At 35.3% G+C, this 25,728-nt stretch overlaps 1 protein-coding gene across 1 annotated transcript; it reads left to right on the top strand.

Moving 5' to 3' along the window:
• Positions 1 to 9,139: 9,139 nt before the first annotated feature.
• LOC102663510 (uncharacterized) lies at positions 9,140 to 10,928 on the top strand. Its single transcript, XM_006599890.1, has 3 exons — positions 9,140 to 9,307; positions 9,963 to 10,114; positions 10,379 to 10,928. The coding sequence occupies exons 1-3, from the start codon at positions 9,140 to 9,142 to the stop codon at positions 10,926 to 10,928; spliced, it is 870 nt and encodes a 289-aa protein (XP_006599953.1).
• Positions 10,929 to 25,728: the final 14,800 nt, after the last annotated feature.

Raw genomic sequence — 25,728 nt, 5'->3', positions numbered from 1 at the left:
AGGGATCCACAACAGTTTACAACATCCCTTTGTTGCATGGCCAAGTCAAGGTTGGTGTTGAGGAGGTTAAAGATGCGGAGGCTCTCGTTCCTGTACCCATTGACGAGGTTACCTAAGTGGGGCAGGCACTTAACACCTTCCTTGCTTGGCCGACACATCTTGTGAAGCGTTTATCAGAACAGGTATTTACTCTAATTATATGTTTCTTTTTTTCAATTGATTTGTTCACTGTAATCAAAACTTGTTAATTAACTATGTTTGATCAATAGGCAGCTGTGTCTCCAGCAAAACCTCCAGAAAGCCCGGATCATGAGGTTGATGATCCCCTATACCTGATGACATTGACCATCCCACAACTGTTTTTGAAGTCTCTCCAGGTTATGTGGGATGCTACCATGTTCCAGGTGTTTAATCAAAACTTCTCGTTGTACATAAAGCATGAAGATCTCTCTGAAATTGCACACGGTGGTCAATGTCTCAGCATATCTGTTATACAGTTGTGGATTTTGTAAGTCAATTTGGATTACTGTTAATTACCAAAGTAATTGTTTTAAATTCATACATAATTAACTTTGTCTTAACAACACAAGCATCTGACTGAGACAAGTCTGCGAGCGGGGAATTCTGATGTGTATGGATTCCTCGAGCCACAGTCCATTCAGAGATCTGGGCAATCACAATTTGAATCGGAAAGTTACATCAAGAGTTGGATGCAGAGTTCAAAACGAGATGTCTACCTTGGAGCCTACCTGAATGGGTAAGTCAAACACAATAACTGAATTTAAATAATCAATAGTACTACAATAACCCCTATTCGTCTCTACTGCAACGGACACTGGCAAATGGTCGTCATTCTGCCTAAGGAAAACCTAGTTGTCTGGTTTTGATCTTTACATAACAGGCCAGACAACTATCTTAAGGGAATAATTAACAGGTCAGTGTTGTTTTTAATACATTTGCATTAGCATAACTCAACAACATCAATATTTTAATGTTCCTCTTATTCAATAGTGCTTTGAAAAGACTTGATGATACTCCACAACCTAAATCCAAGGCTGCTGCTAGGTGGATTGTTGTTAAGGTACGTGATTTAAATTTATTCTACTTATATATACTACTTATGTGTGTGTACACTAATTGTAGTTAACGTTTAATTAATATCCAAATTTCATTATGTATTTAGTGTAATAGACAAAAAGGAAGCATTGAGTGTGGCTATTATGTCATGCACTGGACGTCCACGATAATCTTAGGATCTTTCAGGAATAATTGAGAAACGGTAATTGTTTATTTCAAACAAAGTTGGCTTTCTTATCATTGTTATTAAATTATTCATTTTTTTTTATTTGGTCATGTAGTATTTTAATGAAGTTAGACCATTGGAAGCAGAGAGACTCAAGGCGCTACGCATCCAGTGGGCATAGTATTATCTAAAAGTTAGAAATCAAACATAGGATGTTAGGGAACTATGTAACTTTAGGTTACTTAATTAGTTTATCATACATTGCATTACATTTTTTCAATTGTTGTTTCATTTTAACATTGAATAACCTTTGTTCATTTTTTTCAATTAATAGTTTACTAGTTAGTTTTCTACTAAAACCTATTTGAAAGCAGAATGCAGATGATATATGTTGTGTGCTATGTGGTCTGATTTTAAATTTATAGGTTAAATTTTGGTTTTTCTGTAAAAACAGAGACAGTATTTTAAAAAAAAATTCTGAAAAAAACATCAATTTTTTTAAAAAATTGATGTTAACGTATGGTAACATCGGTTTTTTGGAAAAAATCGATGTTAACGTTTTGGATATTAACATCAGTTTTTTTGGAAAAACCGATGTTAACTGTCAACATGCACACATTAGTTAACATTGGTTTTTTTTACAGAAAACCTATGTTAACGTACGTTAACATCGATTTTTTTGTAAAATAATCGATGTTAATTGTCAATATTAATACATTTTTTTGGGTGTAATTCATATTATCAACATCGGTTATTTATATAACCGATGTTATAAATTTTACGTTAACATCAATTTTTTAAAAACCAATGTTAACGATAATACTTTCAACATCGGTACTTTCAACATCAATTTTTTAACCGATGTTGAAAGTCATAAATAACCAATGTTAAAAGTATATTTTCTAATAGTGTTATGAGATTGCAGAGCAAATTTCTATGGAGGGAGATGAGGAAGATCCCTTGGGTGAGATAAAGTTAGGTGTGTCAACCTAAAATGGAGGAAAGATTAGGCATTAAAGACATATTTTTATTCAATGCTGTCCTATTAAGGAAATAGAGATAGAGGCTTGTTGACCCTTAGCGGGTGCCGGGGGGTGTTGTGGAAAAATGTCTTGGTGTCAAAATATGGTTCCTATAATTGGAAACGGGTGGGGAGAGACTCCTTATAGTGGAGAGACTTAGTGAAGTCTTTTGGGCAGGATAAGAATTATGAGTGGTTTGATAAAAACATAGGGTGGAAGGTGGGGAATGAAGAGAAAGTGTTTTTTTGAAGGATGTGCTTGGAGCGAATAATCTGGCTCACAAATATAGTCGGATTTACCAAAATGCTCTACACAAAGACATTTGTGTGAAGGAGGCGAGAAGGTGGGTGAAGGGGAGATGGTATTAAAACTTACCTTGGAGGAGGCAATGATTTGTTTGAGAGGAGCCGTTGGTGGGCCAATTCATGTCTTAATTGGAAGGGTTGCAAATGAGAGGCGACAAGGAGGACTCATTGGTATGGTAAAAAGAAAAAGAAGAGGCTTATACGGTTAACTCAGCTTTTTTGACAAAAGTGGAGATGGTAGAGAATGTTCCAACCAGGTTTCATTCTTTGTTATGGAGCTTGCATATCCTATCAAATATTGTTGGATTTTTTTGGAGGATCTCCCTTAATAAATTACCTACAAAAGAGAATCTCAGAAAATGAGGTGTGTACTTAATGAACTGGGTTATCTTTGCAATTTTTGCCAAGATCAAGAGGAGTACAATCGCTTATGAATTCTGACATTGTCAAGTGACACTATGCATGAGGCAATTTGAAGGGAGAGGCCTAATTTAGGGGAGGCCTTTATGGATGATTGGGTGTTCTTGGCTGGTAAGGTGGTGGGTAATGAGAAGGACTGATATTGGCTGAGTATTGATATTGTTGAGCTAGTGGGAAATTTGACCATGTAGGAACAATAGTCAAACCATGGGTTTCTCCCTCCTTATTCTCTCCATTTGCCCCAGGCTTCCTATTTATCAAAGCAAGATAATCAAATTTTCCTCTTCTCAGACCTACTTTGATCCTTTCGTCGACAAAAACTAAATCAGAAAAGCTTGAAAGTGTGTAACCCACCATCTTCTCATAGTAGAACACCAGTAACGTGTCTACTATCATTGTTATCATCTCCCTCTCCATCATTGGGGGCACTACCTGAGCTGCCAAATCCCTCCACCTTTGGGCGTATCCTTTGAAAGATTCATGTTCCTTACACATGTTCTGTAGCTGCATTCTATCCAGAGCCATATAAGAAATGTACTAAATATTGTCTAATGAAGGCAACCATTAGGTCCTTCCAAGAACGGACTCGGGAATGTTCTAGATTAGTATACCAGGCAACGGCTGCCCCAGTCAGACTTTCATGGAAGAAATACATCAATAATTTCTCATCTTTCGCGTATGCTTCCATTTTCCTACAGTACATCTTCAGGTGATTTGTGCCCTTGTACTTATCAAAATCCGACACCTTGAACATTAGAGGAATAACCATGTCGGGTACTAGGCACAACTTTTCCATGTCAGCAAAGGCATAATTTCTGCCTCCTTCAATGACCCTCAACCTTTCTTCTATATGATCAAATTTTTCCCTTTCCACCATGGCAGGAGGTAGTCTTTCCACCGCAAAATGAAAGGATTGTGGGCGATACTGAGAGCCCCCCAAAGTGTTTGGCAAGGGTATGCCACCAAACGCCTGCCCCTCAGTGGCATATCCGAGGCAAGGCTCAAAGTCGGCTAGAATATGGTCTTGGGGTACTTCATGTGTCTCCCCCATAGGTTGAGGGACCTGTGCATAACCAGATTCGGCTTGTTGGTTCTCAATGGGTATGGGTGCGGAGTTGTCGACATTCTCATCGGGAGCATGTACAACATTGGGTGGTGTATAGTTGGGAGGCAAGCCAAATGGTGGGAAGGGATGCTTGCTCTGGACCTGCACAAAATAGGGGTCACCCATACTTCCCAATGCTTCGCCTCCCTTGCCTACCATATCCGAGACTAGATGGTTTACTTGATTGAGGATAGATGGGTGAGTCGGGTAAACCTCAATGGCGGTACTTGCGGCAACAACTATAGCTGTGTTGACCTCCATCATTTTTCTCATACTCATCATGGCTTCCATCATTGTGGTCATTTGCTCTTTCATGGCCTCCATGTTGGCCTTCATTTGTTTATGTACCTCCTCTATTTTACTCATCATTCTGGCTTTGGCACATATATATACGGGTTCCATAAAGCACGTTCTTTCCTTTTGATTATAATGATTACAGTTCTGATTTCAAGGAAAGAATGTGATGAGCAATGCAACCAAAAAGAAAAAAGTGTGGATGTATGTGAATGATACATTGTTGAAGTATTGCAAATTTTACATAGGATATTCAATAAAACACAGGGTCGAATCAATTCAGATTTTTATTAAAACAACATGGTTCATTACATCTTGTCAGAGTCAAAGTGCAACAGGAAATAAAACATGGACGTCAACAGTCCCTAATTTTGTAAATTATTTAACTCAATCATGTGTTGACAATAGCCAAAGAAGCTATGTAAACTCAATCCATCTTCTACCCCAACTTTTTCAAGTTGGTTACTTCTATACTTGACCTTGACTTGATGAAAACCTTTTTCTTAAAAGCATGCGCTTGGTTCGACCCTATGTTCGCAAGAATAGAAATTTTGATTGTTAGTGCTTCAACAACCTATCATAGAGATGAATGATTAGGGCACACTTATGTTATGCATGACAAATGTAATTATGAGATCGACTTGAGATGCCCGAAGAACCACCCTTTTCCTAGTTAACAAGGCATTAGGCACCATGTTCACATGATTTTCAATCACTTTTTTTAAAGAGAAATGAGTGTATAATCCCAACATGGTTTGTTTATAGCTATCATCATGGTACCCAATACATGTAACTAAGAATGCGGTGTAAACTTTCATGCTTCATTGTGACTTTCTCTTTGTTCCTTTTTTTTGTTTTTTGTGTTTGTTTTTTTTGTTTTTGTTTTTTTTAGGAAAATGCAAGACATGAGCAACTATGAGTCAAGATTATGCATGAGTGAACACAACATGTGGATGATGAAAATTGAATCTATGTAATTGGCAGAACAAAAGCATGCCAAATGAAGATGTATGATAATGCAATGACTTGTGCAAATGCAATGCATGAATATGATAAATGATAAATGCATGAATGATATGTCCATTATGAGGCCATGAAGATATGCATGATGCGATCAAGGAACAAGCCAAAGTGAGTTTACTCTGTGCTCCTAATTCAAGAACCTAATGGAAAGGATCCAAAAGCCCCCTTCTAGCGACAACTCCCAAGGGTGGTTTCATGTAACTTTACTGGCTTCTAGAGATATCATCCTCTTAGGTAATACATTGTGGCGATATGGACTATCAGCGACAATGCATCACCAAAAGAGAAAAACTCTAGATGAGGCTTCACTGTTATCAAGCGAGTCGGAGACCCAGCATGACCACAGATCGACCTCCACTCCCTATGTCTCACACAGACCCAAGTATAGGGCCTAATATCTCAATGTGTGTGCAAAGATATAGGTGCCATATGTGCATGGAACAACAAATATTTCTAACTACGATGGTAATAGATAGACAAACACACATCAAACACGATAACATAGCAAAGTTTATACACAAATATGGACAAAACAAAAGATAAAAGGGAAGAGGGAGCATAAATAAAGAAGTCACGATAAAACATTGCACACTGATCAAATGGCTTAACTCTCTGAGGTCCCCAGTGGAGTCGCCATTTGTCGCAACCTACCCTACGACGGGACGGTGAGGGCAAAATAGATGTAAGCCAAAGCGTTCGTCTCCAAGGGAGGAAAAGAGTGAAGTCACCGCCAACGTTTATTCGAGGAAAACGTTAGAAAAATCAAAAAGAGGTCTGCGAATTTTGAAAGTAAGGGTTCGGGAGTTGTTTACACATAGGGAAGGTATTAGCACCCCACGCGCCTGTCACAAGGGATGGCAGCCTTTAATCAAGTGTGCGTAACGTGACTTCACAATTATCTATTTTCCCTTTTTATATATTTTTTTAATTTTTTGGGATCGACAACGATGTTGCCCTTGCTCCTACGTATCCTCAAGTGCGATGAGGAATTCAGACCTACGTAGTTCTTTAAGTTTGAAAGCTTGTGTGTTAAATTGATTTTATGTTTTTTGAAATATTTATTTTAATTGCGAACAAAGATTTGTTTAAGGCGTTGGACCTCAAAACGTTATTTTTAATTTCGAAAAGCGGAGAGAATCATTAAGGCATTCGACCTTGAAGTGACCTCAAGTGATATTTGATAAAAGGAAGAGGTTATGAATTGGTTTTATCTTGGTTTTGTTTATTAACTTTCAACCTCTTTAAAAACGACTTTACAATACTAGTGATCAGTTAAGATTGAACTTTACAAAGAAAAAAAAGATCGCCGATGATAAATGAAGAAGATGAATGTGTAGATAATAACAAGGGGGACCCCTAAGGGTACATAGATCACATTCAATCCTTAAAAACAAAACTAACCGATGGTCGCACGAAGAACACAGAACAAGAAAAGAAGGAATGATTGCGGTCACAATTCAGTAGCGCCTCGGCCTCGTTTTCTCTTCTTTCTTCTTCTTCTTCTTCTTTCTCTCTTCTCTCAATTCCCTCACCTTCTGGACCTTGGAAGCTCTTCTCAGCCCCCCTAGCACGCCTATTTATAGGCAAATGGTCATTTTGGTGGACCTGCAGCTCACCCAGGCGAGCTGGAGCTCGCCCAGGCTTGTTGAGACTTACTCCTAAAGTAACTTGCTCGCCCAAGCGAGCTAGTTCCTTCACCCTGAAGTCATTTGGTAGCCCAGGCGAACCAGAGGCTAGCCTGGGCGAGCTAGGGTCTAGGAAACTCAAGGAAAAGACCTTTTTGCCCCCATTTTTTGGTATTTTTCGCATTCTTGATCAAAACACCAAATGATAATTTGTTTCATATTGTAACTGGCGTTCAATGTAACAAGTGTTTTCTATCGTATCATCTTTTCCCATTTTAATTTCATGCATTACTCATCTTTACATTGTTTTAGGCGTTAGATGCTCGATAGAGGGTAACTCTTAATAAGAATATAAGGAAGATATGCATGCATCAATTTTAGGGTTAGATGCTTAACAGAGGATAACTTCTAATAGAACAAAAAGAAAAAGATATCATAATAAAATCATTGCTAGACATAGAATGATTGCATTATGCCCATGCATCAAAGCACGCAACTAGAATTAAAGCTTTACTCATTTTATTTGTTGAATCTTTGCAAAGGAATTTGGGAGATAGATAGGTAAAATAGACTTGTCATCGTAAGACATCAAGGGCAAGTAATCTAATTGATAAAGAAAAATCCAAAAATCATACATCTTAGGCAAACAAGGCATGCTAGGTCCTAACATTCTCATCCCATTGAATTCTCTTTTGATTATTTTGCTTCCTATTATTTTCTTTTTCTACAATTATCTACTATTAATTCTTGTTCCATTTATCTATCCTTTACCTTTCTTTATCTCTTCTCTTATAAATTGAAAATTATACAAAACAAGTAAAAAAACAAAGTCCCTATGGAAACCAACACTCAAACTTCCAAATTTTTACTACTTGAACATTTGGTGCACTTGCCAAACCGTTAACAAGTTTTTGGCGCCATTGCTGGGGACTTTGTTCTTCGTACTTGGTTGCCTTACATTTTCAATTTTTAAGTATTAATTCTTTTATTCTTTATTTTAGAATTTTCATTTTAATTTTATTATTTCTTCTCCAATCTTTTCCTCCATAATTTGCACAGTAGTGCTTGTTTTTGTGTATGCGAGGTAGAACTGCAGCAGAAGATTTAGCTCCTCTCACCCCAAAAAATGAAGCCACTTGCAGGCGTAACAACGCTGTAAGAAAAAAAAAAGAGAAAGAAATACAAGGAAGAATTCAACTCTCACCTCCTCCCTCTCCACAAAGCTACAATCAAATGGAAGAGGAGCATACATGACGAGTGATACTAGAGGACTACTCTAGTACATCTACCCCGCAATTCTTCACAAGTATTACAAGGCTGGAGGTTCAAGCGGCCAACATCTCTTACCCCCACTCTCTCATACAGCTGATACAAGGAAACCTCTTCCATGGTCTACCAAATAAGGATCCTTACGCTCATCTAGCCACCTATATAGAAATTTGCAACACGATAAAAAAAGCTAGTGTCCCTAAAACTGCTATACGCCTTAATCTCTTTTCTTTTTCTTTAGTAGGGGAAGCAAAAAGGTGGTTACACTCCTTTAAGGGTAATAGCTTGCGGACTTAGGAGGAAGTTGTAGAAAAGTTCTTAAAGAAATACTTCCCAAAGTCAAAGACCACTGAAGGGAAAATGGAAATATCTTCATTCCATCAATTTCCTGATGAATCACTCAGCGAGGCGCTCGACCATTTCCACGGATTACTCAGAAAGACGCCTACACATGGGTACAGTGAGTCGGTGCAACTAAATATCTTCATAGATGGCCTGCAACCACAATCAAAGCAACTCCTTTACGCATCCGCAATGGGAAAAATCAAGTTGAAGACACCGGAGGAGGCAATGGAGTTGATAGAAAACATGGCAGCCAATGATCATGCCATCCTTCGTGATCGAGCATACACGCCAACAAAGAGAAGCCTTTTGGAACTCACAGCCCAAGATGCAACATTGGCCCAAAACAAGCTATTATCCCGATAGATAGAGACCCTAACAGAGACCCTCAACAAGCTTCCACAACAACTAACTAGGGTAAGTCCCTTTCACTCTTCAGTTGTGCAAATAAGGGGATGCCACATCTGTGGAGGAGCACATGAGCCAGGGCAATGCATAGCCCAAGAAGATTCTTCCAGGGGTATAAACTACATGGGAGCTCAGAATCACCACGGATTCCAAGGCTACAACCAAGGAGGACCGTCGAGATTCAACCAAGGGATGAATTTCACACAGGGCTCAAGCTCGAGGAATCATCTGGGGAACCAGTTCAACAAGGAGTAACGAAGTCAACCAGCCCAAAATTCCAACCAAGAGATAGATCTTTATGAGAAGACTAGCAAGCTTGAGGAGACGCTGAATCAATTCATGCAGATATCCATGTCCAACCATAGGAGCACACAAGCCTCCATCAAGAACCTGGAGATACAAGTGGGGCAATTAGCCAAACAAATGGCCAAAAGACCCACCAACACCTTTGGAGCCAACACAAAAAAAAAAAAAAAAAACCGAAGGAGGATTGCAAGGTGGTGTTGACTAGAAGCCAGAAAAGAACACAAGGAGAGGAAGAGAAAACTGAAGGAGACTAGTTTGAGGAAGGAAATGCATACAAAGAAAGAAAGTCTTAACCTCCAAGACCGAAAACCAGCTAGCTCAAAAGGCTAGGAAAAAAGAGGCACCAATCCCTTTAAAGGAGCCCCCATATCCTTTAGTGTCATCAAAGAAGAATAAGGAGCGTTACTTCAAGCGTTTATTGGATATATTCAAGGGGCTAGAGATTGTTGGATTACAAGTGTGAGGTGAAGTCCCACATCAGGTAGAAGTGGAAAGGTTGAGCACCATATAAGTGAGGAGAAGACCCATAAACCTGAGCCTTAAGGTTTTAGGTTAGAGTGTGGTGTCAAGTCTCCTTATATGGTGGCTCATGGTTCATAGGTGTACCCCTCGAATCTCCCCAACAATTGGTATCAAAGCCAGGTTCGAGTTGGTGACCGGCTTAGACGAGTATACATGTACCGTAGATGGCCAGAATGGCTAGCGGCACAACGTGCCCCGCAGGTGGAGCGGGCGACCAGAATGGCTAGCAGGTAGGGCAAGTACCGTAGGTGGCCATGGATATACTCGTGGATGATAAAAGACTTCCGCTAGAGGGGGAGGCTACCATGTGGAAGAGACTCACACTTGAGGGGGAGATATGTTGGGATACAAGTGTGAGGTGAAGCCCCACATCAGGTAGAAGTGGAAAGGTTGAGCACCATATAAGTGAGGAGAAGACCCATAAACCTGAGCCTTAAGGTTTTGGGTTAGAGTGTGGTGTCAGGTCTCCCTATATGGTGGCTCATGGTCCACAGGTGTACCCCTCGAATCTCCCCAACAGAGATAACCCTACCATTTGGGGAAGCCTTACAACAGATACCGCTCTACACCAAATTCATGAAGGACATCCTCACCAAGAAAGGGAAGTACATTGACAATGAAAGCATTATGGTGGGAGGCAACTGCAATGCAATGATACAGAGGAAGCTTCCCGAGAAATTCAAAGACCCCAGGAGCGTGACAATCCCTTGCACCATAGGGAATAAGTCAGTAGGGAAGACTCTTATTGATTTAGGAGCAAGCATCAACTTGATGCCCCTGTCATTGTGTAGGAGAATTGGAAACCTGAAGATAAACCCTACCAAGATGACGCTCCAACTCACAGATCGGTCAATCACCAGACCATACGAGGTAGTGGAAGATGTCTTGGTCAAAGTCCGCCATTTTACCTTCCCGGTAGATTTTGTCATCATGGACATAGAAGATGCAGAAATTCCTCTTATCCTAGGAAGACCCTTCATGTTAATTGCCAACTACGTGGTAGATATGGGGAATTGCAATCTAGAAATGAGTATCAACGACTAAAAGGTAACCTTCAACATTTTTTAAGCAATTAAATGCCTAGGGGAAGATAGGAGGTGCTTTAAGGTGGAGAAGGTAGACAAAGAAGACGTTGGTATTCTCCAAACCACACAAACTTCACTGAATAAAGCTATATTCAATGTTGTGGATTGTCTACCCAGTAAAGAGGAGAAGGATCTAAGGTCTTGGAAGACTTAGATCATGAAGGAAACATTCATGCCGAGGGGACCAATTGTGAAGAATTGAAAAGCAGGAATCCATTTGAGAAGACCAAGATGGCCTCACAAAAAAATTGAGCGGTGCCCACTCAAGGAGGGGATTCCCCTCACTTCACTTCACAGATAACTTGGCACAGATATCAAGATAATGTTCACCTCTAGAACATCTTACTAGAAAGGAACGTGAAGCTCTTTGTAGGCATGTTTGATGAATTTTACGGAGAACTCCAATGGAGGCAATGGCATCAGGTTCTTACCAAACCCCCGAATAAGCAAATCGACGTCGCTCTGGTAAAAGAATTATACTCAAACATCTATGACCCAGAGGACGGCACCCCAACATACTACGCTCCACCACCTGTCGTCCGCCGCCAACCGCCACCCACCTCAATCCTGATGGACCAGCATAGTCAAATGCTTCAGCCCATCTACCAAGGCCAACAAATCATTGCCTATGGTCTTTGCAGACTCTTCATACACCTGGGGATGGACCCACCACTAATGATCCAGAGGCCTTCATCATCCAAGTTGCTTGGCCAAGAGGCCAACCCTCTACTGATTGAGGGGGTAAGCCCTCTTAGGTCAAAAAGACTACTGAGGCTAGAGCTAGGGATGACATCATGGCAAAACTAGCAACACCTGATTGGGGCCCATGGCTAGACTTGGGTTGAGGAAACAAGACAAAAAATAAATAAATAAATAAAATAATAATAATAAAAATAAATAAATAAATAGATAAAATAATAATAATAATAATAAAATAACCCCTAAGCCTATTTTCTGATATCTCTGACCTTGTTTTAGGGTTCTAAGAGAGCTTAAGAGTTTTAGTCATGATCTATCCCTAATTTGGGGGAGGGCTAGGATAAAGATCATCTTAGAAAGGTAAAAACAACACCCAATAAGGCACCCTCAAAAAGCTGATAAGCCCAAAGTGTATCCTAAAAAAAAGGTGCCATAAGTGTTGAGGCTGAAAGACAAATAAACCTAGGCTGAATAAGTGTAAGTTTTTCTAGAATAAATGCTCTCTTATAACCCTAATTTTTTAAATCCCAGAAAAATCATAAATTCTTGATTAGCTAGGCCCCATTACAAGCCAATAAATGTCCTTAGTGATCCACCAAGTGTAAGCAGGACAACTTTAACTAAGATGAAGTGCAAAAATTGGGAACATTAATTACAGGTCGTAGAATTTTAAACACTAACCCAAGACACTTTTGTGCAGAGAAATACTAAAGCCTTGTGAGGAAAAGTGAGGCAATTCGACTTGATTGATTTATGCTACTAACCAATTCTATCTCAATGTTTGTTTGTGCTTCCATTGCAAAATCATGGCAAATGCAACAAGGTCCAGCTAAAGGAATTTGAAAAATTGCAGCTATTGAAAGTGTGGGAGCATTCAGAGCCTGCTCTTACATACATTTTTGCTTGAGGAAAAGCAAAACTTGTAATTTGAGATTTTGATAACTGCTAAATATGAGTTGCTTTTGATAATGAAAATAGAGTTAAAATATCTTAAAAAATAATTATTTAGCAGTTATCTAGGCTTAATTTGTAAGAATTGATGTTTTTCTGTTTACCACCTGCAGATACAAAAATTGGAGGGATGAAAAGCAAAAAGATGCAGAAAATACAAAAAAAGATGAAGATTTTAGCATCAGGCCTAACCCAAGACGCGCACTTGGTGAGAAAATTGGTACCTGCGCTGAGCAAGCAGAGCGCGCTAAGCGCAAAAACAGGCACCTATGCTAAGCGAGCAGAGCGCACTAAGCGCGAGTACGCAGGCCCAAGTCCACTTCAACAACTATAAAAAGGGAGTCAAGCCAAAGGGAAAGAACACACCGAGTCTCAGAATACTCTCATTCATACCCAAAGCCTGAGAACTCTACCTTAGGGAATTCTCTCCTCTCTCATCATTTTCTTATCCCCTTCTTCCATCCCTTCTCCTCCACCAATTTTTATACCCTCATATCAATGTAAGGTCCTCATAGCTATGAGAGGCTAAACCCCTAGTTAGGGCCTGGAAGGCCTAAAAAGTCAAAGAGATGTATGATGTACTTCATATTTATCAATGCAACAGGTGTTTTCTATCCTATTATCTTTTCCCATTTTAATTTCATGAATTAGTCATCTTTACATTGTTTTAAGGGTTAGATGCTCGACAGAGTAACTCTTAATAAGAATATAAGGAAGATATGCATGCATCAGTTTTAGGGGTTTAAACGCTCGACAGAGGATAACTTCTAATAGAAAAAAAAGGAAAAGATATCATAATAAAATCATTGCTAGACATAGAATGATTGCATTATGCTTATGCATCAAAGCACGCATCTAGGATTAAAGCTTCATGCATTTTATCTATTGAATCTTTGCAAAGGCATTTGGAAGATAGATAGGTAAAATAGGTTTGTCATCGTAAGACATCAGGGGCAAGTAATCTAATAGATGTGGGTAGGATAAATTTACCTGATTGATAAAGAAAAATCCAAAAAGCATACATCTTAGGCAAACAATGCATGTTAGGTCCTAACATTCTCATCCCATTGAATTCTCTTTTGATTATTTTGCTTCCTATTATTTTCTTTTGCTACAATTATATGCTATTAATTCATGTTCCCTTTATCTATTCGTTACCTCTCTTTATCTCTTCTCTTATAAATTGAAAATTATATAAAACAAGTACAAAACAAAGTCCTTGTGGAAATCAACACCCGGACTTCCGAGTTTTTACTACTTGGACATTTGGTGCACTTGTCAAACTATTAACAAATATTTTTTTTCTTCTTAGAACTGTTATTTTATGTCATGATTCATCTACATATCCAATGCAATTAACACAATATTATCAAATGTCTGAAAGTAGTAAAATTGATTCATTTAATACCATCAACATAATATTCAAAAATAAACTAATACAAATTAAAACACAATATTCTTCAACGAGATTTATTATAATATTCTGAATAAATTTTTTTTCATACAAACTAATTTCTTGCAACAAGCTTTGCTGCAATCAGATTTGGTACAACCAGATTTGTTGCCACTAAATTTGTTGAAACAGATGAACAAAATATGATCCATTAATATTATAAATATGACAAAAAAATAAATATTAAAAAAGGTGAAACAAATAACAATGTACTTGAAAATAATACCTTAAGAAGTTTCAATACAAGTAGTCCTACACTTGTCATTCCAACACTTGGAGCCCCAATATTATGCAGTATTTAAAGTCAAACCAAACAACTCTAAAAATTTAAACACAACCTGTTAACAAAAAAATTAATTGATATTTTATACAAATATAAAAAATGAAATAAGAGATTACACACCTGATTGAGTCTTTTTTGCTTCATTTATTTCAACTTGCAAGTCATTAACATTTTGCTTAGCATATCTAAGCCAATTTTGGGCACAAATAAGAGCTTCAATAGTAGTGGGATTCAAGAAACTACGAAATGAATATAAAATTCTATCCCATGTACTAAATGTAGACTTAGATGATATAGTATATACAAGAATGACCAATATATATCTAGCCATACAAGAAAGAATATAATATTTAGATGCTTTCAATATCCACCAATTCAAAATGTTAAACTCAGAGTGGTTATCTTCAACATCATCCTTCAAATACCTATCTAACTCTTTTTTTTTCACCTCACCCTATTTTTTTTCATTTTCTTTCTAAATTGATCGTCCTTTTATATATATATATTTGGATTACGGGTTCATGGGTCGAGTCAATGGATCTATAAATCTAAACCTGTGATCCAACTCATACATGAATGATTTTAATCGATTCGGTTCAGTTTTGACCTAAATACATAAATGACCAAACTCAAACTGTTTAGATCGGTTTGAGTCATTTTGAATTCGCGAGTGCCTGATATCCGTGAACACCCCTACCTACATCCATTGTATGATTTTCATGTAATTGGTATTCTTTGACACATCCCATTTGGTTTTATTCAACATATTCTTTGATAAATAGAAGAGGATGGAGGTGCTGGGAGTGGGATGCACCGCAAAGGAAAAGGAGGAAGAATTCTGCGTTGGGGTCCAAAGTGGGGTGCCTGGTGTGTAAAGTACAAAGGGTGTTTTTGTCCTTTTTTGTTTCACGCGGTGCATAACTCTAATATTTGCAATGCACCTCTTCTGAAACTAATATGTAGCAAGTTCATGTTAAAATTACCTGTCAATAGAAGATAATGAAGCTCTCGTATATTCTAGCCACATACATAAGATATCTCATTATGCATACAACTTTAAATCTACTCATGAATGGCAAATTAATAAAAAGCATTAAAATAAACATTTTTTTTAAGGAAACATTAAAATAAAGATAAACTCAATCTTATGAATAACTTGCATTAATGAAAAAAAAAGGTAGAATTACAAAATATTTCCATAAATTAAGTCCTTAAATTTCTAAATTATTCAAATATTCTACACAACTATACTAATTAAAATACTTCAATTTAAAAAATTAGTTTAGTTAGTTTTACTATAACGAGTAATAATGGGTACCCGCAAGATGGGTACCTTGATATGTGCCTTATTTTGAATAAGCAGAAGTATATCTTTTTAAATTACTCGCAAGTATCCATTTGATCCATCTTCTATTTGTTATAGATTTTATCAGCCGATATCCACCGGTATGATAAACTGAATAACATTATTGTATTATACAAAATGATTTTTTTTATTTATGATTTTTTTAAAATTATAAAATTTATATAACATTTTTAAAATTATAATTATTAAGTATTTGATTAAAAATTATTTATTTTTTAATGTTTTCATTAATAATAGTCTTTATATACACAAGACGGATTTAGAAATTGATCAAGGGCGAGGAAGTACTTTTTTTTCTTCCTTTATAATTATTTAATTAAACATTCGACCTCTGATGAATAATTATTAATAAATAAAAATGATTTTTAAAAAATATTACTATTTTAGTGCTATTTTATGTCATAATTTTTAATAATTTATTTGAATTTTAAAAAATATTTAAATTTCAAATTCTAAAACAGTTGTAATTATTTTTTTAATTTAAAAAATTAAAATACTTAAATTTAAAGTAATCATTTATACCAATAGATAAAGGCCACAGAGATCATTGCAACAGCCCTTTGGTCTCAACTTTTATTTGTCCATTTTATCCTTAAATGTCTTTGCATGTTTAAAACAAAAATAAGAACAACCATGTATAAAAGAGGAATAAAAAAATAAATTTTTTTTATGTGGTCTTCACTTTCATCCGGTCAATTTTGCCTTTTTCTCTCATCAACTAAAGTTACCAATTTGGAACTGTCCACCACTTCAAATGTGTAAAATTGCATACTCTCCTTTTTTTAGTAGATTTTGGGTAGACTCTATAAACTCTAAGTAAACTTGGTAGACTCTCTCGAGTTTACCACCGAGTCAATGAATCATCAAGCTATAAAAATTAGACCAAAATATAAGTCATTTTTTGTTGTTTTCTGTCTGTTTAGGGTTCAACATACATTCATTTAGTGTATTATTCTCAAATATAAAAATTCTCACATTTAATAACATCAAATCCTTGTTCTCTAATAACATCAAACCCTCAATGGGAATGATCTACCACTACTATAACATTTGCAAGTTATTATCTAGTAATAATGCATTATTAAACTTGATTATTTAAGTATTGTGAAATTTATGATTTACTATTTTGTTTTACTATATTGTTAAAATGTTTAATTGGTATGTTATTTATAAATATTTTATTATTTTTTATATGAAGTGAATTTTTACGAGTTTACGAGTTGAGTTCAGGAGTCGAGTCTATGAAACTCTCACGAGTCTACTTAAACTCTCGAGTTTGATAATCTTGTGCACATTATCTATAAAATAATTTCCCAGCTCTTCAAAGCTCTTATTCAATTATCGTTGCTTTCATATTTCTTCTCTCCTGAGTCATATTTCTGTTTTTTTTATTATTTTAGTATTGTTGCATTTTCCATTCTTTCTACAATTTTGGTCAAAGACATTTTCCTCAATGACAAAAATGTTGGTATGGAGTAAAATCTTTTTTTTTCTCATGATCATTCTCCTCTAGTTCTTTTCATCACTTTATGTATTTATCTCTAGTTTTTTTTTTATTCCAACTCATTCTTATACATCTCTCTATATTTTATTTCATTTGGTTGTTACTAATTATTGTTTTTGTTAATTTAATAGGTCTTTCATGGGATATGCATTTGCAAACTGTCATTGTCAATGAGGAAGCCATTTGTGAAAAAGGGAGAGGAAAACTATTTTTTTCAAAGTCAAGATTATTGTTTTAGTTGTTCTATCTAGCTTATTTTTCAAATTTTTCCTCTGGAGTGTGTCATTCATTTAACAAAATTCAGAAATTATGACTAGAAATTGCAGGAGTGGAAGTTAGAGGGAAAAAAGTTCCTTGATCTATAGTTACGTTTTGTAGTTATTATCATTGTTTTAGATTACTATTATTTATGAAAAAGAAATGAATTTTTATTATCTCATCCCGTCTCTCTTGTTAAAAATAAAAATAAAAATATTGTTATAATTACATAACTTCAATAAAACTTTACTTTTACAAATGTGATTTTATTTTATCTTATTTTAAAAAAATGGTTTTTTATAATTTTAAAATCAGCAGTAAAAAATAATTTTAAAATCATTTATTTTTAAAGGTGAAAAATATGATTTTAAAAATTCCCATATTACGAGGAAAGGACATTAAAAAAATAAATCTTAATATAAAAAATATAATAGTGAAATAAAAATACAAAGAAACAAGTGAAAAATCATTTTTTTCTTTTTATTATTTCAGTGTTGTTGCATTTTTTCATTTTTTCTACAATTTTGGTCAAAGATGTTTTCCTCAATGACAAAAATTTTGGTACTTTGTAAAAAATTTTTCTCTCACGGTCATTCTCGTGTGATCCTTCTCATCACTTCATCTATTTGTCCCTAAGTTTTTTTCCAACTCATTATTACACATCTTTTTATATTTTATTTCATTTTGTTTGTTATTAATTAATATTTTAATTAATTTAATAGGTCTTCCCTTAGATATGCATTTGGAATATGTGAGATCAATGAGAAAGCAACTTATGGAAAAGGGAGAGAAAAAATATTTTTTGAAAGTGAAAATTATTGTGATTTTCCTATCACAATTAATTATTTTTGTTTTTAATTGTTGTATCCAGTTTGTTTTTTAATTTTATGAGTAGATCATTCATTTAACAAAATTCAGAAAATATAAAGGAAAAAGTTCCTTGATCTATAGTTACGTTTTTAAGTTATTATCATTTTTTTAGATTACTATTATTTTTGAAAAAAAAAAATGAATTTGTATTATCTCATCCCGTCTTTCGCTTAAACACAAAAATAACAATATTGTTATAATTACTTAACTTCAATATAATTTTACTTTTACAAATATGATTTTGTTTTATCTTATTTTTAAAAAATAACAATAATAAACCTATTTTTAAAAATGATTTTTTATAATTTTAAAATCAACCGTAAAATAATATTTTAAAATAATTCCTTTTTTAAAGGTAAAAATTATTATTTTAAAAATTCTCATATTACGAGGAAAAAAGAAATTAAAAAATAAATCTTAATATAAAAATAATAATAGTGAAATACAAATACGAAGAAACAAATACGAAAGTGTTTTTTCTTCTTATTCCAGTTCAACTCATTCTTACACATCTTTCTATATTTTATTTCATTTGTTTGTTATTAATTACTATTTTGATTAATTTAATAGGTCTTTCATGTACTACTAGAAAATAGAATTTTAACATCAGTTATTAAGTATTTTCAACATCAGTTATTAATCTATGTTGAAACTATCAACGTTGAAAGTAATAACTTTAACATCAACTTTTCTACATTGATGTTAACATAAAAATGACAACATCGGTTTTTTAAAAAGTTGATGTTGTATAGTAAGAAATAACAAAAAGGGAAAGTGAAATCTATACAAATCAACATCGATTTTTACCAAAATCGATGTTAATGTATACCCACAACATTGCTTTTTAGTAAAACTGATGTTAATATATACATACAATTAACATTAGTTTTTAGGAAAAATCGATGTTGATTTGTACTCCGTAACATCGGTTTTTAAAAACCGATGTTATGTTCTCGTAATCAACATCATTTTTTACTAAAAACTGATGTTGTTTCATGCTAACCAACATCGGTTTTTAGTGAAAACTGATGTTGATGTTCAACAACAACATCAATTTTTTAAAAAATTGATGTTGTTTAATGGATTTTTTTTAATATACTATCTATTTTTTTAATTATCCCAAATTAACTTACAAATTTGAAATCACAACCACACTAGAAAGTTTTCAGACAGTTTTTAGCATAAATTCAATAAAAATTTAATATTTACTGAATTAAAATAATATTTAATGTGCTTACATGAAATGAATTGTAAAAAATGTAAATCAACTAAACTACAATTCTAAAATGACTTAAATACTAATTGTTTCATTTTTAACTTTTAAATAGTACGCTGCTCACTGGATACGAAGCATCTTCATTCTCTCTAGTTCAAATGGTCTAGCATCATTGAAAATACTGTGTGATATAATAAAAACATAAGTTAATACCATGCAATAGCAATTATAACAAAATGAAATACATTTGAATCAAAAAATTACCATTTCCTAATTATTCTTGAAACTTCCTAAGATTATAGTTGGCATCTAGTGCATGACAAAATGTGTCGCCCAAGCAATGAAGGTGTTAAGCGTCCGCCCCACTAACAAAAACTCTTGAGTGGGTACAGGAATGCAAGCATCTGCATCTCGAACTTCCTCAACACCAACCTTGACTTCATCATTGCCCAAAAGGATGTTGTGAATGGTGGTTGACCCCTAATAAAGTCTTCCAATGACAACTAGGCTGGGAGGATTTCCTTCGACGTACAATCTGTATTTCTTTGACTCATTCGTGTCTGGGTCATTTCCTGAGGGATAACCACAATTCTCCTTTGTGCTGACACGAGCAACTGAAGGACCAACCTCCAGCTTAAGAGGCAGTGCAAGTCCCTATGATTGCATGTGCGATTAAAACTGGGACTGCATCTGGCAGAAGGACAACATTAGTTGTTGAGTCACTTTTCCTATGATTGACTCCTCTAGCTGGTCCCTGATTTTTTGCGTCAGTTGCTCCAACTCTTCGGGAGCCATGGACGAAGACATGTGGGAGGTCCTTGGAGCCAGTCCAAAGTGTTGTTTGATTGTGACACCAGCTCCAGCAGCACAGACACAATCAGGGTGTTCTGATCGCCCAATGACCATAGTCAGTACATCCTGACGCCTATGGGTGACAAAGCTTCACTATGAGGTTTGCTCCTCCAAGGAATCCTGTAACAAACATATTTATTGGTTTATTTAATCAAACAATAAATATCAATAATGCCAATTGACAAGTGTAAGTGACTTATAATCTTGTCAGCAATTTCCTTTGCTGCCTCAAACATCATTTGACCTAATTTCTTGGTGCGGGCCATCCTCCACTTCACGTGTCGTCTGATGGGAGATGGAGGATCAAATATGATGTCAGTGCTTCCGGATTGAGTTGCTTCCTCCAATTGTTTCTTTTTGTTGGATCAAGTGGCCTCAGAATAATTAAGAATGGGGGGTTGAATTAATTATGAACGTGTCTTGGCTAATTAAAAATTATCCTTCTTAATGTTACTAGATTCAATTAGGCTTTACTACTATGTTATGAGAAATTAAAGAACAGAAACAATAACTTAGACAAAACTAAAGTGGAAATAAAAAGTACACAGCTGAAAGATAAAGAATGTAGGGAAAAAGAAAGACAAATACAAGATTTATACTGGTTCGGCCACAACCCGTGCCTACGTCCAATCCCCAAGCAACCACCGATTCTTGAGATTTCCAATAACCTTGTAAAATCCTTTACAAGCAAAGATCCACAAGGGATGTACCTTCCCTTGTTCTCTTTGAACAACTAAGTGGATATACCCTCCACTTGAACTGATCCACAAGAGATGTACCCTCTCTTGTTCTCAGTATTACAACCCAAGTACATCTACTTGTACCACAAAGGATGTACCCTCCAATGTGTTAAGACAAAGAATTCTTAGGCGGTTAGTCCCTTGAATCTTTGTAAGGGGAAACAAAAGATATCTCAGGCGGTGAGTGCTTTGAAATCTTTTGTTTAAAGGGAAGAGGAAGAATCAAAAGAATTCTCAGGTGGTTAGTCCTTTGAATCTTTTGGCAAGAGGGAGAAGGAAGAATCAAAAGAATTCTGAGGCGGTTAGTCCTTTGAATCTTTTGGCAAGAGGGAGAAGGAAAGAAAAGATAGCACACTTTTTTTTCTGCAGAATTTCCACTTGTAGAAAAACAAAGTTTTGAAAACAAAGTTTAGAAAGCTTTTTGGCAAAGAAAAAGCAATGGGCAATGGTTAGAAAAAGATTATGAAAGAGGATTGTTTGGAAGAATATATTATATATATTGAACGTGTGTCAAAGTCATGCTTTTATAGACTCTTCATGTTGGTCAAAGAAACCATTGGAAGAGTTATGACTTTTGAGGAAACCATGTTAAGAGTTATAACTCTTAACTTTTTCTTCAAAATTGTTCACTGGTAATCGATTACCACAAAAGTGTAATTGATTACACAATGTGTTTTATGAAAAGTTATGACTCTTCACAATTGAATTTGAATTCCAACGTTCATATTCACTTGTATCGATTACTAATATAGTGTAATCGATTACACTATTTGAAAATCATTTTGGAACATTATAAAACATTTGAAAACATTTTGAAAACCAAACTGGTCACTGGTAATTGATTACTAATAACTGGTAATCGATTACCAGAGAGTAATCACTCTGGTAACTTAGAAAATTTAAGAAAATTCTTTTGTAAAACAAAACTGTGCTATTTGGTTTTTGAGAAATTCTTTTAATACTTATCCTATATGAAGTCTTGACTTGTTGCTTCTTGATTTCTTCTCTTGAATCTTGAATCTTGAATCTTGGATTGGATTCTTGATTTTTGATGCTTGATCTTGAAATCTTGAATCAATCACTTGGGCTTTTGGCATCATCAAAATTGCTTGGTTCATCATCATGAAGCTTGCTTCTACAATCTCCCCCTTTTTGATGATGACAAACCTGAAATCAAGAAACGCATACAAGCTCTATCTTCTAATCGATCACTCACTTAATTCTCCCCCTTTGTTTTTGAGTTTAAGCTTCACTTGAAATTAAGTTATTTAATTATGAGTTCTTGATTTAATCCCAACTTTTTCTCCCCCTTTGGCATCAACAAAAAGCCAAAGTGCGTATAGAGACATAAAATCATACATTCACTCATAATCATCCAAACAAGGAAGACAATAATGCATACATAAACTAAGCAAGTATGATAATAATTCATTCATAAACTATAATATAAGGTCAGATAATTTAGAGAGTCATCCAAGATAACCAAATTAAAACAACTAAATTAGAAAGTAACATACTAATAAGTGTTTCAAAACATAGCCAAATACACGACTAGAAATCAAAATACTAATAATAATAGTAATGTCTAAACTGATGGTGGTGGTGGAGGTAAATCAAAGCAGTCACGAATAATGGTGACATCTTCTTCAACCTTTGCAATCCTTGAGTTCATCTCCTTGAATCGTGTGTCCACTTGGCGTTCCAAGGAGTCAAACCTCTTACCAACATAGGTTTGAAGTCCATCAAATCTGTCCAAAATACTCTGAAGGAGAGAAGAGTCCCCTTTAACCGGTAAGTGTCCTTCATCATCATTTGGTTAAGCACCATTTTTTACCCAAGAACCATCACGCTCTTTGCGGTAACCAAAGGAGGCAACCACAACATCACCGATCAAGAAAGATCTCTTGATTGGAACATATGGTTCAGAATCAAGAGGGATGTTAAAATGTTGAAGGAACAAGGTAACTAAGTAAGGATAGGGCAAAGGAGCATTTAATTGCAATGCCTTATGCATGTGATACCGGACTAGATGTGTCCAATCAATTTGTCGGCCGGTATGAAAGGCCCACATGACTATTAGATCTTCTTCAGAAACATGTGCAAGGTTTGAAGATCTAGAGAGTAAGATACGAACAAATAGATAATGGAGGATGCGGCTTTCAAGAGCCAATGAACCGGCAAGCAGCCTTTCGATTATATCCACTTGGTTGGTGCAAACCAACCGGCGGGCATCATGCACAAAAAAATCAAACTTCCAATCATCATCCAGTGCACCTTCAAATGGTACACCGTCACTAGACAATTGGGTCAAATCATAGAAGAGGGATTGGTCAATGACCATCTTTATCTCATAGACCTTAGAAATCAAGGTACTTTCTTGAATTTCAAGGTTAGAATAAAAGGCTTTTACCAATTCAGAATACACAGACAGTTTTAAAGACATAAAGGGAATGAGATTTGAGTTATGAAACGCTTGAATGCATTTGAAACTCTCATCAGAAAAGAAATCCATATCTATGAACTTGGGGTCAATGATAGAACGAGAGGAGAAGAGGTTTGTGTATCGTGTACGTTGTTCTTCCGATGAGAACAATGAGGAGGAGGAAATGGAGAAAGGAAATGGAGTATCCTGATCCTCGGAGTGCCGTTGGCTTCTAGTCGAAGAACCCTTGTGCTTCTTTGATGGTTCTGCCATTTGAGAGACTTATTCAAAATTTCAATCGGTTGAAATGAAAAAAGATGAATTTTGGGCTTTGTGGGACGTGATTTGGATAAGAAATGAGTAAGTTATGGCAGAAAGAAAATTTGGGAATGAGGGTTTCGCGAGAGAGACAAAGTTGCAATTTTGTGAATTTTGAAATTTGAATTTATAAGCAGCAGGGATGCGTTGTAATCAATTACATCTTTTGGTAATTGATTACACTTAACCTGCCTCGTTGTAATCGATTACACATTGTGGTAATCGATTACCAGAGAGCATTTTAGCAAAACTAAGTGCTGAATGAATTCTTAGGGTGAAAGGATTTGAAAGGGGGTCAAAATACTTTATATCTAAAAACTCTTATATGAAAATAAATATATATAACATAATAGATTTTTGAAAAACTTTATGAACGACTTTTTAAGCAAGTAATTCACATATCATACAAAAAATCATGCAAGAATTATAGACATCATCAAATATTTGTTTTTTTAAAGAAAAACTTCATGCTTGGAAAAAAAAAACTCAATCAAACATATAAGCAAATATTCACAATAGCAAACAATCAAGACAAACAAATAAAATTTTGTTAGTCATCATATATCAAGTTAATTTAGAAGAAAATTTCAACCCACTTAATTTGAAAGAGAATGGTTTTGATGTTACCTTTTTCATGATTTAAGTGCCTAGATCTTCAAAGATAGAAGTCAGACTTTTGCTTTTTGCTTAATCTTCTTGAGAGATGTTCTCATCGCTCTCATAGTCCTTGGATAGAAGGTTGATCTCCTTCTCCGAACCATCAGATGAGTCATTGTCATCCCATGCAATATACACCTTCTTGGATCTTCTTTCTTCATGACTTTTCTTCTCATTCTTCTCAGGCCATTGCTCGTTTGAGGGGCAATTTGCTTTTATGTGACCAAGTTGGTTGCACTTGTAGCATCTAAGAGTTGGAGAGTCTTCTTGGAATCATTTTCCATGGTTGAAATTTTGATGCCTCTCGATTCTTCTCTTCTTGACAAATTTGTGAAACTTCTTCACAAAGAGTGAGAAGTCTTCTTCATCTTCTGATTCTTCATCTTCATTTTCCTCTTGCATTGATGAGGAGACTTTTAGTGCTATGAATCGTTTCCTCTTGTCGGTTTCTTCATTTTGATTTAGTCGTTGGAGTTCCATCTCATGTTCCTGTAATTTGCCAAAAAGGGTGGCAAGAGACATAGAAGAAAGATCTTTACTTTCAGAAATGGCAATTACCTTGGGCTGTCATTCCCTACTTAAGCATCTCAAAACTTTATTAATTAAATCTTCATTAGGAAAGCTTTTTCCTAAGGAGGCAAGGTGATTAACTATGTGTGTGAATCTTTTCTGCATGCTTTGGATGTTCTCATTAGTGTTCATCCTAAATAATTCGTATTCATGTGTAAGGGTGTTGACTCTAGATCTTTTCACATCAGAGGTGCCTTCATGTGTAAGTTGGAGAGTATCCCACATCTTCTTTGCATTTGAACAGTTTGACACTTTAAAATATTCATCTATTCCTAGGGCAGAAGTAATAATGTTTTTGGCTTTAAGATTATATTGGACTCTTCTTCTATCTTCTTCAGTCCATTTATCTCTAGGTTTTTTTGTTGTTGTACTTGTGCTTGCATCTACTATGGTGGGTACATAAGTTCCTATTACTATTGCTTCCAAATGTTTAAATCTATGGCTTCAATAAAGATTTGCATTCGAGTTTTTCAATAGTGGTAACCCTCACCATTAAAGATAGGTGGCCTACGGATGGAGTTTCCTTCAGAAAACAGATAATTTGAGGAGGCCATGAATTTTGAAGTTGTAAAAATTTTCTTAAGATACCTGCTCTGATAC

Source organism: Glycine max, chromosome 16, assembly GCF_000004515.6.
Source record: "Glycine max cultivar Williams 82 chromosome 16, Glycine_max_v4.0, whole genome shotgun sequence".
In the NCBI taxonomy this organism is placed as follows: Eukaryota; Viridiplantae; Streptophyta; class Magnoliopsida; order Fabales; family Fabaceae; genus Glycine; species Glycine max.
Note: the sequence above shows the minus strand (reverse complement) of the source record. Positions and strands in the feature narration are given on the sequence as shown.

Bases quoted from the DNA above. Each gene is read 5' to 3' on its own strand.
- LOC102663510 (XM_006599890.1), top strand. From the start codon at position 9,140: ATGCATAGCCCAAGAAGATTCTTCCAGGGGTATAAACTACATGGGAGC. The intron at 9,308-9,962 runs GTAACGAAGTCA...CATGGTTCATAG, and splicing joins GGGAACCAGTTCAACAAGGA to GTGTACCCCTCGAATCTCCC. The intron at 10,115-10,378 runs GTAGGGCAAGTA...CATGGTCCACAG, and splicing joins GCGACCAGAATGGCTAGCAG to GTGTACCCCTCGAATCTCCC.